This window comes from Osmerus eperlanus, chromosome 14 (assembly GCF_963692335.1).
Source record: "Osmerus eperlanus chromosome 14, fOsmEpe2.1, whole genome shotgun sequence".
NCBI lineage: Eukaryota > Metazoa > Chordata > Actinopteri > Osmeriformes > Osmeridae > Osmerus > Osmerus eperlanus.
The window spans coordinates 530,516-547,030 of record NC_085031.1 but is presented as its reverse complement, the minus strand read 5'-3'; the positions used below and the strand labels follow the sequence as shown (position 1 = coordinate 547,030).

At 41.6% G+C, this 16,515-nt stretch overlaps 1 protein-coding gene across 1 annotated transcript in view; it reads right to left on the bottom strand.

Annotated features, from left to right (window-relative positions):
- Positions 1 to 16,515, bottom strand: part of dnm1a (dynamin 1a) — a 286,115-nt gene that overhangs the window by 120,828 nt on the left and 148,772 nt on the right. The window contains exons 11-14 of the mRNA XM_062478483.1: positions 12,315 to 12,401; positions 11,981 to 12,051; positions 11,793 to 11,844; positions 489 to 500 (exon numbers count right to left, since the gene is read on the bottom strand). Coding sequence (XP_062334467.1) covers positions 489 to 500; positions 11,793 to 11,844; positions 11,981 to 12,051; positions 12,315 to 12,401 — 222 coding nt within the window. The remainder of the gene's footprint in view (positions 1 to 488; positions 501 to 11,792; positions 11,845 to 11,980; positions 12,052 to 12,314; positions 12,402 to 16,515) is intronic.

The following is a 16,515-nucleotide window of genomic DNA, read 5'->3' as shown; positions in this document are numbered from 1 at the left end:
ATGTACTATCCAATAATGTACTAGATCTTCTTTATATAATTAACATATGTATGTTATATAACAGTGGAGGGAAATACATTTTGTCTTAACTTCTGTCTGTTTTGTGTAGTCAAAGACGCATTTTAGAGAATTATATTTAATGTGTCTTGCATGCTGTTACTTTTCCACTGTGTGTGTAGATGGGAGCAGGTGTCTGGGAAAGAAGGCTGCTAAGAGGGAGAAAGAGGAGAGGAGAAAATCTAATGCCGAGACAGCAGTATCCACTAGCCTATCTACAGTAAGAAGAGGCCTTCTCCGTGCACAATTGTGCACACACAGATTCATGTACACACACATACTGGAGCAAACGCACTGACTGAAAAGTCACAGACAAACTCACCAACACACACAGCTAGGAACACACACTCTTACACACATCTTTGAGTGCGCTATAAAAACACACATACAGAAATAAACACTTGCAAGCACACACACATACTTTTACTCACCATGATCTCATCCTGCAACAGAAATTATGTAGCAAGAGAGGGTAAGCACAGACACATAGAAGTCACTTAGAAGGAGAGGGGAAAAAAACAGAGAAACACAACCAACTTGTAATGAGCAATATATCTGGTAAAACAACACTTGTGAATTGGAAGAGAAAAGTCGTTATGCAGCACAACAAAACTACACAAAGTCAACCTCCCAAGAAACTAAATTTCTATTAAATTGTCCTACCAGTACAAGTCCTTCTGCATGCTTATAGCATCTGTACAGGCATCTGGCCATAAAAGTACATTGCTTTTACATGGTTACCTAAAAGTATTTGGACAGTGACACATTTTTATTCTGTGCTGTCTAAGTTTGTCAGGACATGACAATGAGTTAGGTAGCAACGCTAGTGCTAAATAACTATTTAGCTGGTCGGCTCCATGACTTCGGTAAGTATGGCACGTGAGATTGCTCACCAAAAGAACGAAGAGGAACCCACTTGTCTAGCAGATTAAAATGTTCATAGGCAGCGCTTGACATTAACATTTTTGCTCACCAGCCATTGTGGCTAGTGGTTTTCCAAAGTTACTAGCCACTCAGTAATTTCATTAGCCACAATTTTGTTGTTGGGAAATTAAGTTTTATTTGATTAAAGGTGACATGACATGAAAACTTCACTTTAGGAGGTTATTTAACATTAATATGAGTTCCCCTAGCCTGCCTTTGGTCCCCCAGTGGCTAGAATTTTCGATAGGTGTAAACCAAGCCCTGGGTGTTCTTCTCCGCCTTTGAGAAAGTGAAGGCTCAATTGCTCTGTTTGAAAATCTCCTCTTTGTGACGTCACAAGGAGGAAGGTTTCCTCCCCTCTCTGCTTTGCCCGACCAGAGAATCTGGCCCGCCCATAAGAAACTGAGCTACGACCGTGCATGTGTTTTTATCCTCAAGAGACATCATGGCTTGCAAACGAACGAAGCATTACATTTGCTCAGTTTGGATGTACAAAGGAAAACAAAAATCTTTTTACAGTTCCTTCATCCGAGCCTCTAAAGACCCAATGTCTTAATTTTATTTTCTCTGCAAATGCGCCTACACAACTTCTGTTGTAGGCACATTTGTTTTGTATCACGTATCATGTTTTGTAAACACTTCAGCCACGACTGTTTCTTCAATTTGAGCTAATACAAAACTGGCCTTGCTGAAATTAAATTCTGGATCAGTACTAACTCTCCTTCGTCCAGCTACTAACCTCGGACAAGTAAGTTAACTAACTATATCATTTTGTAGCTTTACTGTATATGGTTACCTAGCTTGCTACCCTTAGAATGTGGCTGTAACATTAGCTCTGCAGCTAACAGCTGAGTTACTGTCGCTAATGGAAAGGTATAGTATCAAGTATGTGTGTGAATACACATGCTGTAACGTGAGTGTTGTACACTTCTTTGTTATTTGGATAACCGTTCTGCTGTTGGTGTTATGGCGCGCGCGATATCCGCCTTTCCCCTCATTGAAATGACTGAGTGTGTACCTCTGCAAACCAGGGTTATCAGATGAGAATGGGCAAATTCGAGGCATCTTATAGCAACGGGGCTACAGCCATTGCGAAACATCCATTGTAAACATTAGCGCATGGTGCCGCCCCTCCGCTCCTCATTAGCATTTAAAGCTACAGACACCAAAACAGCGCGTTCTGAGGAAAGCTCCTTGTGGGACTGCTAGTAGTGGCTGTAATTCTGCACCAAGGCTGAAATTCGGGAAAGAGACTTCTGATACAGTTGGCTAAATGCTAAGTTTAATAATGGATTAAAAATCGATATGCTCAGTTTAATAATGGGACACGCGAACCTCTGTCTGAATAAACTATAAAAGTTCGCGCATAGACAGACTGCAGCAAACATGGCAACTAGGAAGAAGCGTTCTAAAGTTTGGTTGTATTTCACACGACAAAATGACAACAACGCCACTTGTAACGCGTGTAAAAAGTCTATTTTGTCGAAGGGAGGAAATACTACAAATATGAAGAAGCATTTGAACACACAGCATGGAATAAAGTTACTGGAACGTCATGTGTTCGATGCATGCAGCAGCGCAGCTAACGTTCGCGCTTCATCTCTAACTATCTAAGGTAGAGCTAAACTGCTCAAAAGTGATCACAACCACTTGTTACTGTGAAGCAATTTGCCTTTATTGTGTGTAGTCGATCTAGTTATCTTCTGTCCCGTCGTTTGAAGCATACATTAAAGCTCCGGCATTTGTCTCCCATTAGTATTGATCTTATTGATAATTTCACGTTATCGGGGCGGCGTGTGTTATCAGCAAACGTTCGCGTGTGGCATTATTAAACTGAGCATATCGATTTTTAGTCCATTATTAAACTTAGCATTTTAATTGTTTAACCTTTTAATAGTCCTGTTAAATGTGCCTGAAAACGCCTAAACAACATACCCAAAGTACATTGAAAGCTGTTGTTGAACCATTTGGAGTACATGCATGTAAATGGTCTCTTTTGAAAGGTGACACTGAACTTATTTCCCCTGTTGTCCTACTGGTGTTGAGTAATAGAAGCTTGAACACAAGGAAACTGAAAGTGTCTATCTCCGACTAGATTTAGTTTTGAAAACAGAGGCCTGAAGAGGCCTAGAGGTGGTAGGTATTAACTCATTTCAGAGCCAGTCAAAGCCAGTTTGAGAAATTCGTTTAGAACGAGTGTGTGTGTGGGGGGGTGCAGGACCCACAGACCTATGGCTGTAGAGGGGAACATCGATAAAAGAATCGATAAGGAATCGAATCGATAAGCAGGAATGGATAAGGAGTCGGAATCGTTAAAATCTTATCAATACGCATCCCTACTTCCAGCAAACTTCTTTTGAATTAGCCATTTCCACCGAAATAAATGTCAAGCTTATTTACGTTTTTTGGGGGCATATTTTCAGTTAACAGATGGTACTGTTTCAATCGCGATTCCATCTAGCTAATACTGTAATACTGCCGGTGAGAACGTTTTTACTTAGAAAAGCTTGTTTCAAGGGGGTTCAGCTTGTTTCAAAGGTGGTTTTTAATGAATGAATGCAATATGAGTGGGCTAAATGCTTGAAAATATCACTACTGTAGAAGGGAAAAAATTAAAGTGACGTTTTAGTCATATGGGTTAAGTTCATTCTACATTTACAGTATATTTAGCCATTTTAGCAGACGCCCGTATCCAGAGCGACTGACAGTAAGTACAGGGACATGCTACACTTCACCTTTTGTATTTTGAATTGTACATGAGCAGCATCAAATGTAGTCTATGCTTTTAAATCTATGCGATCTTCATAAATAATAAGTAGGCATTTTTATATAAAATGTACAGAAATATCAGTTGTAAAAATAGCAGTTAATAAACGGACCAATCTGCAAGCAAGCACACCCTACAATTTCCCCAGAAATTGGGTGTGCTTTGCCTTCGGCAAGGGCACAACCTTTGTTCTCTCACATATATATTTCTTATTTATTTATTTTCCCACCCCTAAGTCTCAGTCAATATTTGGACTACATAGACAACCTAGGTGTCAAAAGTTTCATCTTGGTAGCGATTGAGTTGCTTGTATTTGTATTTACGTTCCGTTGCACGGTTTAAGTAGAAATTAAGTTTTTGTGGCGAAAAGTGAAGCTAACGGTGGCTAACTTGCTAGCCACAGTCAATGACGCTACTTACGTCACTAACGTCATGAAAATTCGCGTGACTACCTCTAGCAGAACATTAGTTTAGCAGCTTGTTAACTTCTGGGAGATAGCTAAGCTAACTGCTTTACTGCAAGGCAGCTGCAGAAACACCACAAGCAAAGAGGCCAGGGTGATAACTATTTACTAATTTTACTTTGTGATATGACATACAATTGTGATGTGTAATGTACAATATAAGATGATATTATTAAGGAAGTACATCTACAGTACTTTCGGAAACAGTAGTTGATACGCAGATTTTTTATACATGTGAGGTTGTCTCTTGCTGTGGTCAAGAGGTCACGGAGCAAGCCTTGGACAATACACATATAGATCAAGGAATGTGCTAGGGTCAACTTAGGTTAAGTGCAAGATGCAGAGAATAGTACAAGCAATGATTGATGACCGCATCACCTGTGTAGTTTCTTCTGTGCATCAAGTTGTGGAATGAGTACCGTTTAAGGATATGTTGTGGTGGTAACTATATTTGTACAGTCCAGCCATATATAAAGGACTTCTGAGAGACATGTTTTCTCACTCATGCCAACCACTCTGCCTGTCGTGGTGACGTGATCCGAGCAGCTCGACTTAATAAACAAAGTCAACTCTTTTCATTGTGGTGCTTTCCTTGGCCCATCCTCTGACAGAAAATCATCTAACAGTAGTCTACTATTTCACTGAAGTATTAGCATCATGACATTAGCCTCTGTTGCCCGGGCAACAAATGCTACAGTGGTCTATGATGCATCTGTTTTCAATCGTTAAAATAAACATTCCTCACAAATACATTTTTGTTGTAGGATTCATTAAACATTAAAAGTAAACGATTTGTTGGTGAAATTATCATTACCTGTGGTTTCAAACCAGTGTAGCTCACTGCAACGCTGTAGCCAACGCGAGACACATTAGCTAACAAAAACATCTCCACAGCTGTTTAGGAAGTCAAACAGCGACAGAACATGTTCGGCACTCGCCTTACTTAAATCAAAAGTCTTTCAATAGGTGAAACTATCTGACTACTACAGGGCTCCAGACTAACTTGTTGCCTTGGTTGCACTGGTGCGCCTAACTTTTTTATTTAGGTGCACCAGCACAAAATTTAGGTGCACCCAAATTTTTCCTTGCGTCGCCACAATTTCAAGGTCACCTTTTTATCACGCTCCATATACATTCATATATATTATGTAAATGATCTTAAACAAGAATAAGGTGTAGGTAAATATTTTTTTTATTTGAAGCACAATCATACTGTATATGTATTTTAAAAAATCTTTTAAGTGCTTCACTGAGCTACCAAACAAAAAAAATTTAAGCAAAATAAAACATTTCAAAATAGAAAGTGCTACAGTTTAAAAGTGCTTCCCTGAACTGAGACCTAACATTTCATGGCTCAAAGTCTTATAGCGGGTCCCACCTTGCTGTCCCATGCCCTTCAGATGGCCAACACCTGTAATTTGGCCTTCTTGCCCTATGGCCTTGGCTAAATCATCTTGCCACACTCTCCCTAGCATCAAAATCCTAGCTCCATGGGTTAGCTCCATGGCCCAGCTTCGTAACTCAGGGGTCCGCAATTCATTTTTACAAGGGGCCACATGAGAAACCTGAAATGTGTTGGAGGGCCTCATCAATTTGCTCACTATTCATTTTCTCCCATTGTAAAAAGCAGTAAAGTATATATTTTGATTAGCTGCTACTGGTTATCAGAAGAATAAGGATATTCTGTAAATATTTATATAAATATTTTAGATTTTGGTGTAGGTCAAATAGGAAAGATTATAGAAGTAATAAACAGTATAAACAACAACAACAGTGTTTCATTTTATTTGTAACCAGTTAATCTTCACAAACACTGAAAAGTTGTTTTGCAGTATGTTAAAGATGTGGAATTGATCAACTTTATACAAAAAGCAATACGGTTTTTCAGTTCATTTTGTTCTGTGAGAGAAATCCACTGGGCTTGAACAAGTGCATCGAAATCTGTCTGAATGTCTGAGGTGGATATGCGAAGGACAGCTGACAGGTAATGATCAGGGTCTGCAGTTCAACTAGCAAACCATCAGCCCGCGCCCACTGAATCAGTCAAGTTCTTATTATGTCCACGTTAGTTTTTTTTCTTCACAGCTTTCACTTTGACCTCAGTAAACAGATACTTAGAAGTCCATGTCTTGTTAAAAGTTAATCAGTGGCAACGTTTTTCATTTTCGAGGGCTAACCATCAGCTAACTCTCCTGTCGGTGAGGTTGCGCAAGCGCACATATGTAAATCGCCTGATCACTGTAGTCTTTCAGGACTACATATTTACTACCGCTCAACACATTTATTTATTTTAAATTTTTGATTTACCTCACGTGGGCCGGATTGAGACAGCCTGTGGCCGATTATGGCCCGCGGGCCACACAATGCCCAGGTCTGCTAAACTGACTCTCTGGTGCTCAGGTCGTAATTTCAATCACACAGCACGGAGCTACAGGAATATCTGGACCACAGCCAATCAGAGGCAAAGACCCGCCCCATCTCTGTCTCTGATTGGTTTAGACCACGATATGATCCAACCATGAGTGTCAGTTCCGTCTTACAGTGCGTTCACACTGCAGCGTTTTTTAACGCTCTGCATCGCTTGCCTTCCCACAGTACACCACGCTCGGGGGCGTGTTAGACAAGTTAATACAGAGTTGTAGTTCTCTAAGGTCACTGTTGTAGTCATGGCCAAGCGTGCAGATTTGGGTTCATGTACTCACAATATCGATCAAAATACCACTTTTACACAACATTTATGTAAGTGCAAGATTTTACAAAGATTACAGTAGAATACATGTTACGCCACCGGTCACTCAACCAGTCGTTTGTAGGCTGGGCTAGCAGTGGCACAGAACAGTCACGTAATGTGACGAGACTGAATTTAAAAGTAGGCTATAAAAACACACTAGGAACAATGACGACATCGGCAACCATGCACCATGCATTATTAGAACACACCGCTCCGCTGCAGTGTGAACGCACTGTAACAGTGCGTTCACACTGCAGCGGAGCGGGCGGCGCGTGGCGTCGGCTTCCAATTCATTTTCAATGAAACCAGGCGTTGACGCTCGCGTAGGGCATTGTGGGAAGGCGAGCGGAGCGGAGCGTTGCAAGTTGGATTTTCTCAACTTTATGTAAATGAGGAGCGTGAAAACGCTAGCGTTGGCCAATCGGATTGTTTTCTTGTTTCTTGTAACGTAGCAACCTTTGGTCATGATAAACATTTCTAGGTTTCACAATTTCAAGATGGAGGAGAAACTTTTCGTATGTGTCTGCACACCCAGTTCTGTTCAGAACAAAGTTACTAATGTGACGAGCCTGAATTTAAAGATTACATTAAACTAATAATGCATGGTGCATGGTTGCCGATGTCGTCATTGTTCCTAGTGTGTTTTTATAGCCTACTTTTAAATTCAGTCTCGTCACATTACGTGACTGTTCTGTGCCACTGCTAGCCCAGCCTACAAACGACTGGTTGAGTGACCGGTGGCGTAACATGTATTCTACTGTAATCTTGCACTAGTAAAATCTTGCACTTACATAAATGTTGTGTAAAAGTGGTATTTTGATCTATATTGTGAGTACATGAACCCAAATCTGCACGCTTGGCCATGACTACAACAGTGACCTTAGAGAACTACAACTCTGTATTAACTTGTCTAACACGCCCCCGAGCGTGGTGTACTGTGGGAAGGCAAGCGATGCAGAGCGTTAAAAAACGCTGCAGTGTGAACGCACTGTTAGGATAACAAACGCTTCGTTTGTGGAGAGACAGCGGATGCGAGGAGGTTAGGTGCACCGGTGCGACCTAGGAAAAAATTTAGTCGCACCCGTACACATTTTGGTCACATAGCACTATGCGATATAGAGCCCTGCTACTAGGCTAACCTGAATTTCATTGCCACAGCCTAAACTTTGTCAATCTGTTCATGAAAATAATTAAATTCAGCCTGAACCGGAATGTTAAATCAAATTCTACCAACGCAATCGGTACCAAGACGAACACAGCAGTAGTCTAGTACTGTACTGTACGTAGTACAATTTACCGGGGTAGCACACAGGGCTATATTGCATTTTGGTTGTTACTGACAATGATCGCTACCAGTGAGCTTTTTATGAATGAGCGATTTTCCACTAAATAAATGTCAAGCTTATTTACGTTTTTGGGGGCATATTTTCAGTAAGCAGATGGTACTATTTGAAATGCGATTCCATCTAAGATAGCTACTGCCGGTAACGTGGTTGTTAGTATAAGCTTCAAAGGGGGTTCTTTATTAATGAATGAATGCATTCTTTAGGCTAAATGCCTGAAAATATCCCGAGAAGGGAAAAAATGACGTTTAAGTCATAGAGATTAGGTCCATTTTTACACCGGTCTGCCAAATGTATTTGTTTTGATTCAACTATGAGGCTGCTGATCACCATTCCCTCTTGCAGGGGAAATGAGAAGACAACTATTTCATTCTACTCTTCACTCTTAGTATTTTGAGTTGTGAATGAGCAGAAAAAATTATGCATTTAAATCTATGTAATCTTTATAAATAATAAGTAGGCTATGCATTTTTTATATAAAATATACAGAAATATCAGTTGTAAAAATGGCATTAAAAAACGGACCCCTCTGCAACCGACGCAAGCAAGCACACCCTACGGTCTAGTTGGGTGTGCTTTGCCTTCGGCAAGGGCACAACCTTTGTTCTCTAATAAAAAATCAAATAAAAGTTCAACTACAATTCTAAATATCGCAAGAATGTGATTTATATGATGGCGTATATACAATACAACAACCAGACATTTAATTGGCATGTGTAATACAAAAATATAGTATAAAAGTATACCGCGGTTGAAACGGTATAGCCAAATCTCTGCCGGTAGACACATTTCTATCGTCGCACGGTATATACCATCATACCGCCCAGCCCTAAGTCCACATGACTAATTGTTTGGTTGTCATGGTAATAACAGGGTCAGAGGGTATTCTTCCATTTTAGTTTGCTATATGGAGAGTATTCATTTGGAGAGAACATGTCTCAGTTTTTTTGTCTATCAAACTTAATCTGCCTCTGTTAAGCCTAGGGACAGTTTTGCTTGTAAATATTAATAGATTATGTAATGACAGTTTATTTTGTGTGAGTATTGTGTTGTGAACATTTTTTTCAGTTCACACTACCCAAGAATTGTGCTCTGTATGTTCTGAGAGGCTAAACAAGTAAAGCTAAAAAACTTCCCCTTATGTCCAGGTCTGGACTGGGACTGAAAAACGGCCCGGGACTTTGAAACGCAGACCGCTCCACGACCGTGTATTATGTAAGGGATAATGTATAGAACACCGGTCATTATCGGGAAAATAAGCCCCGACGAAGGCCGGCGTTCTATACATTATACCGCTTATTACACGGCTACTTGCCAAAACAAAAAAATTACTTAACACAGTGTGTCTTTTTACAATTTATTTGTTACAATTCGTAGTATTGATCTGATCACCAAAGAAATAGCTTGCCAAAGAAGTTGATCTTCAAAAACGTTGAACATTCTACAGCTGCACAATCATCTGCTGAAATTGTATTGAGCTGGTGTGACCCTAAGATTTTATTTATTCATGTTGAACTGTACATTTCCATTAATTGTAAAATGTGACAAGGAAAATGGGGCTTCTTTCGGAATATTGAAAGATATATTCCTGTCTTCATTCCGGATTTCTTGGGGGGGAAAAACACAGAAAAACGCATGTTAGCCAGAACAATTTTGAAATTTCAAATCGTTTATGTTATGCTATGTAGCTATAACTCACCAGATCTGCTGCTGCCGGGATGAGAGGACAGGACTCTGCTCCACTTTTCCCTGTCTGTCAGGGATGGAGTCCAATAGCTCCTCAGACTGCCCTCACATCTGTGCCCAGTCACAGACATAATTTCCCGATTCTCCAGACCAGCCCGGGACAGCAGTTGGACAGCGGTGCTGTGCAAACTATGGTTTGCATACTTCCTGGACAGGCCCGCTGCCTGGCAGATTTTGGACAGCATTTGTCCAAGGAAATTGTGTCCCATGGCCTCCCGAGAGTACCAGACATCCTGTTGGTTAAGCTGCTGCTGGTCCTTTTTTAGAGGGTGCAGGTAAAATGCATCGGCATTAGGTGGGCAAAGAGATACATACTTTTTAAAACTGGCAACTGGACAATTTGGATTTTCAGGCTCCACAAAAATGTAGCCACGGTAATTTCCTTTGCAAGGATCTTAGGCATCTTTGTGTTTTTTTGTCTCTGCATTGTATGCTAGAGAAATATACTCGATTCCATTTTCGTCTTTGTTTAAATTGAAAGAGTCCCTCTTTAAGTCCCGATTGCCCTCTCTGCCACGTCTTGCTAGATGCAGCTGGACATTGAACCACACCTTCTTGACCAGTCCGCAAGCTGTGTTGACATTCAGCACCTCGGAATTGATAAGCAGATCTAGGTCTGTCGCTGAAATCGGGGGGTGATGCTGGCTTTTCTTCTCAAGTCTTTGATGACGGACTTGAACACGTCGTTGCTCGATTTAAAACTACCAGAGTTCATTATGTCAAATGTAGAAAAGTGATGTGCTATCCCTACCCTAAGTGCGATGTAGCTTGCAATTGAGTATGATTGGCCTTTGCCATTCTGCACTGACGGATAAAAAGAGCGTAGCACCTGATTTAGATTTTCGGCACTATAGTGCATGTCTAATGGCCTTTTTTTTCCATCAACCAGTCTTTGAAAACTGACATGGCCCATACTGTGCTCCTTTTAGTGTTAATTTCGTGTCGATACTCTTCTATTTTGTCAATGTCGCCGTCATCCAAAACTTTGTGCCGCTTCGCTTCACTGCCCTCTTCTATGCTGCTGTCCTCTCTTGGTCTTGTCTTCACTGGCGATGGCAACAACTCAGCCTTTAACCAAGTGTCAAAATCTCCGTACTTTCCAAAAATATTAAAATTAATCGGAAACTCATCCATTTTTGCCTGGTATATAGGCTATACGTTTTATTCCGATAGGTTTCGGATCAGCTGACGTCGCAAAGCAACGGAGTACGCTGGGGTTGAAAAGTTACCGGATTACTTGCGGAGTGCTACGAAAGACGTGAATCCGAAGCAAACAGGCCACTTCCCTTGACAGCGGTCAGTTATACATAGCAACGGTCTGTTATCGAAAAATAATTGACCGCAGAACGTTGGGGAGCCCCATTCAAGTGAATGGGGCATTCTACAGCATTAAGAACAGCCGTGTAATAATACAATATATATATATCACATTTTTATGCATTATGCCTCGGCCGTTTGACCGGCCTTTCGGGAAATCTCCCGACCCTCCTGACAGCCAGTCCGACCCTGCTCATGACTACTCATTCTTTAATTCTATGAAATGTTTAGCTATCTGTCTACGCGTGTAGAGCCACACACGTAGAGGACAGACTAGGGTGGTTACATAGCAAAGCATACAAATACAGTGAGAAACAACCTAAAAGAAGGATGGGGAAAATTAGGTTGTCTTTTTGACTCATTTGGCACTAAACCCAGTCTGTAATGACTCATATGGTTTGTTAATGTTCAGTTGAATTGCTTGTTGTATACTGCTTGCGTACCTGATTTCCAGGTGGTTTCTTTTTGCTCATCTGACTGCTCCTCTGCTGAGCACTGAATAAAGGAGACATCAAAAGTTGGTATACAAATCAATACATAATCACTTGGTAAAACATATTTATTTATTTTGCACATCAGTGTTTATTCATGCTATTTAACAAAATTGTGAGGTATGGTTGTTGTCGCTTACTTAGCAAAACCAATGAAGTCCTCGTGGTTGGTGTTCATGTAGGCTAGCTCGATGTCAATCAGTAGTATTACCTTGGGGTTTGGAAAAGCGTGATATTGGTATATGTGGTGGAACACTATATTTACATTTACATTTAGTCATTTAGCAGACGCTCTTAACCAGAGCGACTTACAGTAAGTACAGGGAAGTGCCTTGCCCAAGGACACAACGTCAGTTGGCATGACCGGGAATCGAACTGGCAACCTTCGGATTACTAGCCCGATTCCCTCACCGCTCAGCCACCTGACTCTGCCACCTGACTCCCTATATGCTTGCATTTGTATGTGTGTCCAACCTGGTTCTTGGTGCGGCTTTCTCGGTCCCTGATGTGTTGGGTAACAATCCTCTCCATCTCTTCTCTCAGCATCGGGTACTGAGCCAGCTGTGGGCGCAGGGCACAGTACAACACTGGACTGTGTGGGTGGAGTACATAAACACAAAGACACCCACAACGGCCAAACACTGACACACACTTACTATACACACAAATGACACAGGGACAGGTTAAAAAGCATGAACACACTATTGTCATGCCCTCTACCTCTGCTCCCTAGCGGCGTTTTTTGTTTATTTCTGTGTCTCACTGGGGTGAGTGTAGCCATGGCCTCCAGTCCCAATAACCCATATACACTGCCTCAGTCTCCACACCTGTCTCCCATCAACTCATCAGCCCTGCACTATATCAACCCTGGTTTTCACGTCATTCCTCACCGGATTATAGTTTTGCGTACCTTGGTAGTCAATGCTCTCGGTTGAATACTGAATACAGTCAGTTAGACGTATTTTGTTATTGTATCATTAGTTTCGCTAACTTTGTTTTACCTGTGCCTCCAGGATCACTAGCCAGCCTTTCCACCCTGCCTAACGCCTGCACAGCCAACCCTGCCTGACCCCTCTGTTTGTCACTGCCCACTCCACTCTGCAGTAACCCATGCATTAAACCTTTCTGGACTATACCTCACTGTTTCCTGAGTTTGTGTTGAGCGCTTGGGTCCACCACCACCACCCCCGTACAGGGCTCCAGATTAACTTTTTTTACTAGGAGCACAGTAGCCCCTGACTGAAAATGTTAGGAGCGCAAGCAGAAAATTTAGGGGCACACCTTATATTAACCTGCAATGCAATTAATAATGTAACTAGAGAGGGTAAAATTCAGGAGATATGGGAGTTTCAAGAGATATGGGAATTCTGCATTTAGCCAGGTGGTACTATTTTTGGTGTGATTTGTGTAAAACTTGCAATCTGAGTGAGACTGCGTCCCCTGGTACTAGGCTGCATTGTTTTGACGTTAGCCAGAGTCAGACTCGGGTCGCTCACTGGCAGTGTGTTCACAATATTGTATTTCACTCCATTCAACACAAAAAATATCACATTCTCAATGGGGGCTTATGTGACGGGTCTGTAAGAGCCGTAGCCACGCTCCGTCTGACAAGGTAGTTCGCCACTCACGGGATTCGAACGTTCGGCCTCCGATTTTCCAAGCGCGACCAACTACGCCAAAGAAAAGCTAGCTTTTCTTTTAGCTCTTCTTTGACGTGGGTGGCCTCTTACATACCTGAGGAGTGAGATTCACGGTTCTCACTCCGTTACACTGAGCACCCTTAAAGGTCTGATCCTAGAATCGCCCCTGGTACATTTTCTGGGGAAATTGTGGGGTGTGCTTGCGTCGGTGGGTCCGCTTTTTTTACTGACATTTTTACAAATGAAGCTTAGTGCAAGTTCAGTCAGGCAAGACCGATCCCTGCACTTGGGCATACTCGATAATGTACAATACTCACTCCCCCCGCTAAGAACGCTCTACTTTCCTCTGTTCCTATGTTGGGCTGTCATCTGGGTTCAGTTCGATTAGCGCTCCTGTCTATCAATTAACGCTGTCACATGATCCCGTGCCTTTAAATACAATTCTCTCCCTGTGTAGTTTGTCCATGCTATCAAGTGCGCCACCCTCCACCTCCCCCGTCTTAAATATATTATTTAATGTGACATTACGTACTGTACATACAAGTCTTAGCTAAATGACTTAAATGTATGATGCGCTTTTCGATCAGTCCTCCGACACCATGACACAATACTTGCTGAGTATAACGCAACAGCGCAAACACAGGCAGGGATACAGTAGCAACGCTAGTGCTAAATAAGTATTTAGCTGCTCGGCTCCATGACGCCAGGTAAGAAGGGCTTGTGAAACTGCTCACCAAAAGAACGAAGGGGAACCCACTTGTCTGGAAGATTAAGACATGTTCGTAGGAACCTAGCGAAAAATAGCCTAAACTTTCCAAGACTTTTAGCTACGGTACTAATGCTGAGGGCTCGCTGATATCGCTGTTTTACTAGAACGTCGTATCTATGCGTCGTTGCTAATGTGTGCTGACGTTGTGCACACCCAATAATTTCCAAATTTGTATGTCGCACATGCGCGAATGCTTGTAAAAAATGCTTGCACTGTCTCAAAAACTGGTCGCAAAATGCGACCATTTGGTTGCAGTCTTGAGCCCTGCCGTAACAACTATGGCACATCACAGCTTAAGTTACCTCAAATTTTGAAAGTGTTGTGGTCAGATGAGACCAAAATGGAACTCTTTGGCATCAACTCAACTCGCCGTGTTTGGAGGAGGAATGCTGCCTATGACTCCAAGAACACAATCCCCACCGTCAAACACAGAGGTGAAAAAATTATGATTTGGGGGGGGGGGGGGGGGGGGGGTTCTGCTATGGGGACAGGACAACTTCATCGCATCAAAGGGATGATGGACGGGGCCATGTACCGTCAAATCTTGAGTGAGAACCTCCTTCCCTCAGCCAGGGCATTGAAAATAGGTCATGGATGGGTATTTTAGCATGACAATGACCCAAAACACACAGCCAAGGCAACAAAGGAGTGGCTCAAGAAGAAGCACATTAAGGTCCTGGAGTGGCCTAGCCAGTCTCCAGACCATAATCCCATAGAATATCTGTGAAGAGAGCTGAAGGTTCGAGTTGACAAACGTCAGCCTCGAAACCTTAATGACTTGGAGAAGATCTGCAAAGAGGAGTGGGAGAGAATCCCTCCTGACATGTTTTGCAAACCTGGTGGCCAACTAATGTACAAGAAACATCTGACCTCTGTGATTGTCAACAAGGGTTTTGCCATCAAGTACTAATTCATGTTTTTCAGAGGGGTCAAATACTTATTTCACTCATTAAAATGCAAATCAATTTCTATCTATTTTGATGTGTTTTTCTGGATGTTTGTGTTGTTATTCTGTTTCTCACTGTTCAAATAAACCTACCATTAAAAGTATAGACTGATCATTTCTTTGTCAGTGGGCAAATGTACAAAATCAGCAGAGGATCAAATATTTTTTTCCCTCACTGTAGTATTTCTGTTAAATCACATATACAGATATTAGAATGTAAATTGGTTCAATCTACAGTGAAAACTCTTTCATGTGAATTATTGTTGTGTGTTGAGCCAAGTACTTGGCTGAATCAAGTATCCAATATGGATTATATACTTTTTGAAATGTGTCACTATTCATACTCATAATGAAGAAAAATCCTCATTGGGTAGTAGGCTACAGCTGCTAGCTGCGTCAAAACCAGTTTGGAGAATCTGACTAGCAGTCTGTATACGTGAAATAGCATAACAGAGATGTCGTTTTAGTATCCGAGGTGGGGGCGGAGTATAGCTATTCGCTGATGGCCCTAGACATGCTAGACAGAGTGCCTCCTTAACCCTTGTGCTGCCTTCGGGTCACATGACCCAAAGGTTCATAATGAACCATCATTGTGTTTACCCAATTTTACCCAATACAAAAACAAATTAAAATAATTTTCTTTTAACCTTTGCAATGTGGGGGGTCTGAGACAGCCCAACGGTTAAAAGAAAATGCTTCACTTTGTTTTTGTATGCGGTAAAGTTGTCGCAATACGACGGTGGGTCACAATGACTGATGGGTCAGAATGACCCGAAGATAACACAAGGGTTAACATTTGCTCTGGGGGAAATGTAGCCTACACAGGACAGTTGTAAATTCCAGTGGTAACTAGAAAAGGCTGTTCCTGCGAAACAGCAGTGAGAATGCTGAAAACCTGAATGGAGATAGCTGACCATGCTAAAAAAGCTGAAAATAGTGAAAATTTAGTAGAAAGTTATAAGCTGAAGCTTCAAAGCAACCGAAAGGTATTTTTGAAAGGGGCTGGAGCAGCATTCCAACAATGATTTGAAAGGATTTACCATTACTTTTAAAGGGAGAATAATTTGCACAAAAACCTTAATATTTTAAAAAGTATAAAAGTGAGAAATGAGAAAATACCCGCAAGCTGAAATGAATTTCAAAAATGTGTGAGTCACACAAAAGAGGCAGTGTGGAAGCTGAACTGCATCATCATAACAAAGCTAAGAGCTAAAATAGCCTACAATGTGGGAGAAGCTGAAAGCTGAACTGTTAAACAGAAGAAGAAGTAGGCTAGCTAGTCGTAACAAGAATATTATCGTTTTAACAGATTAAATTATA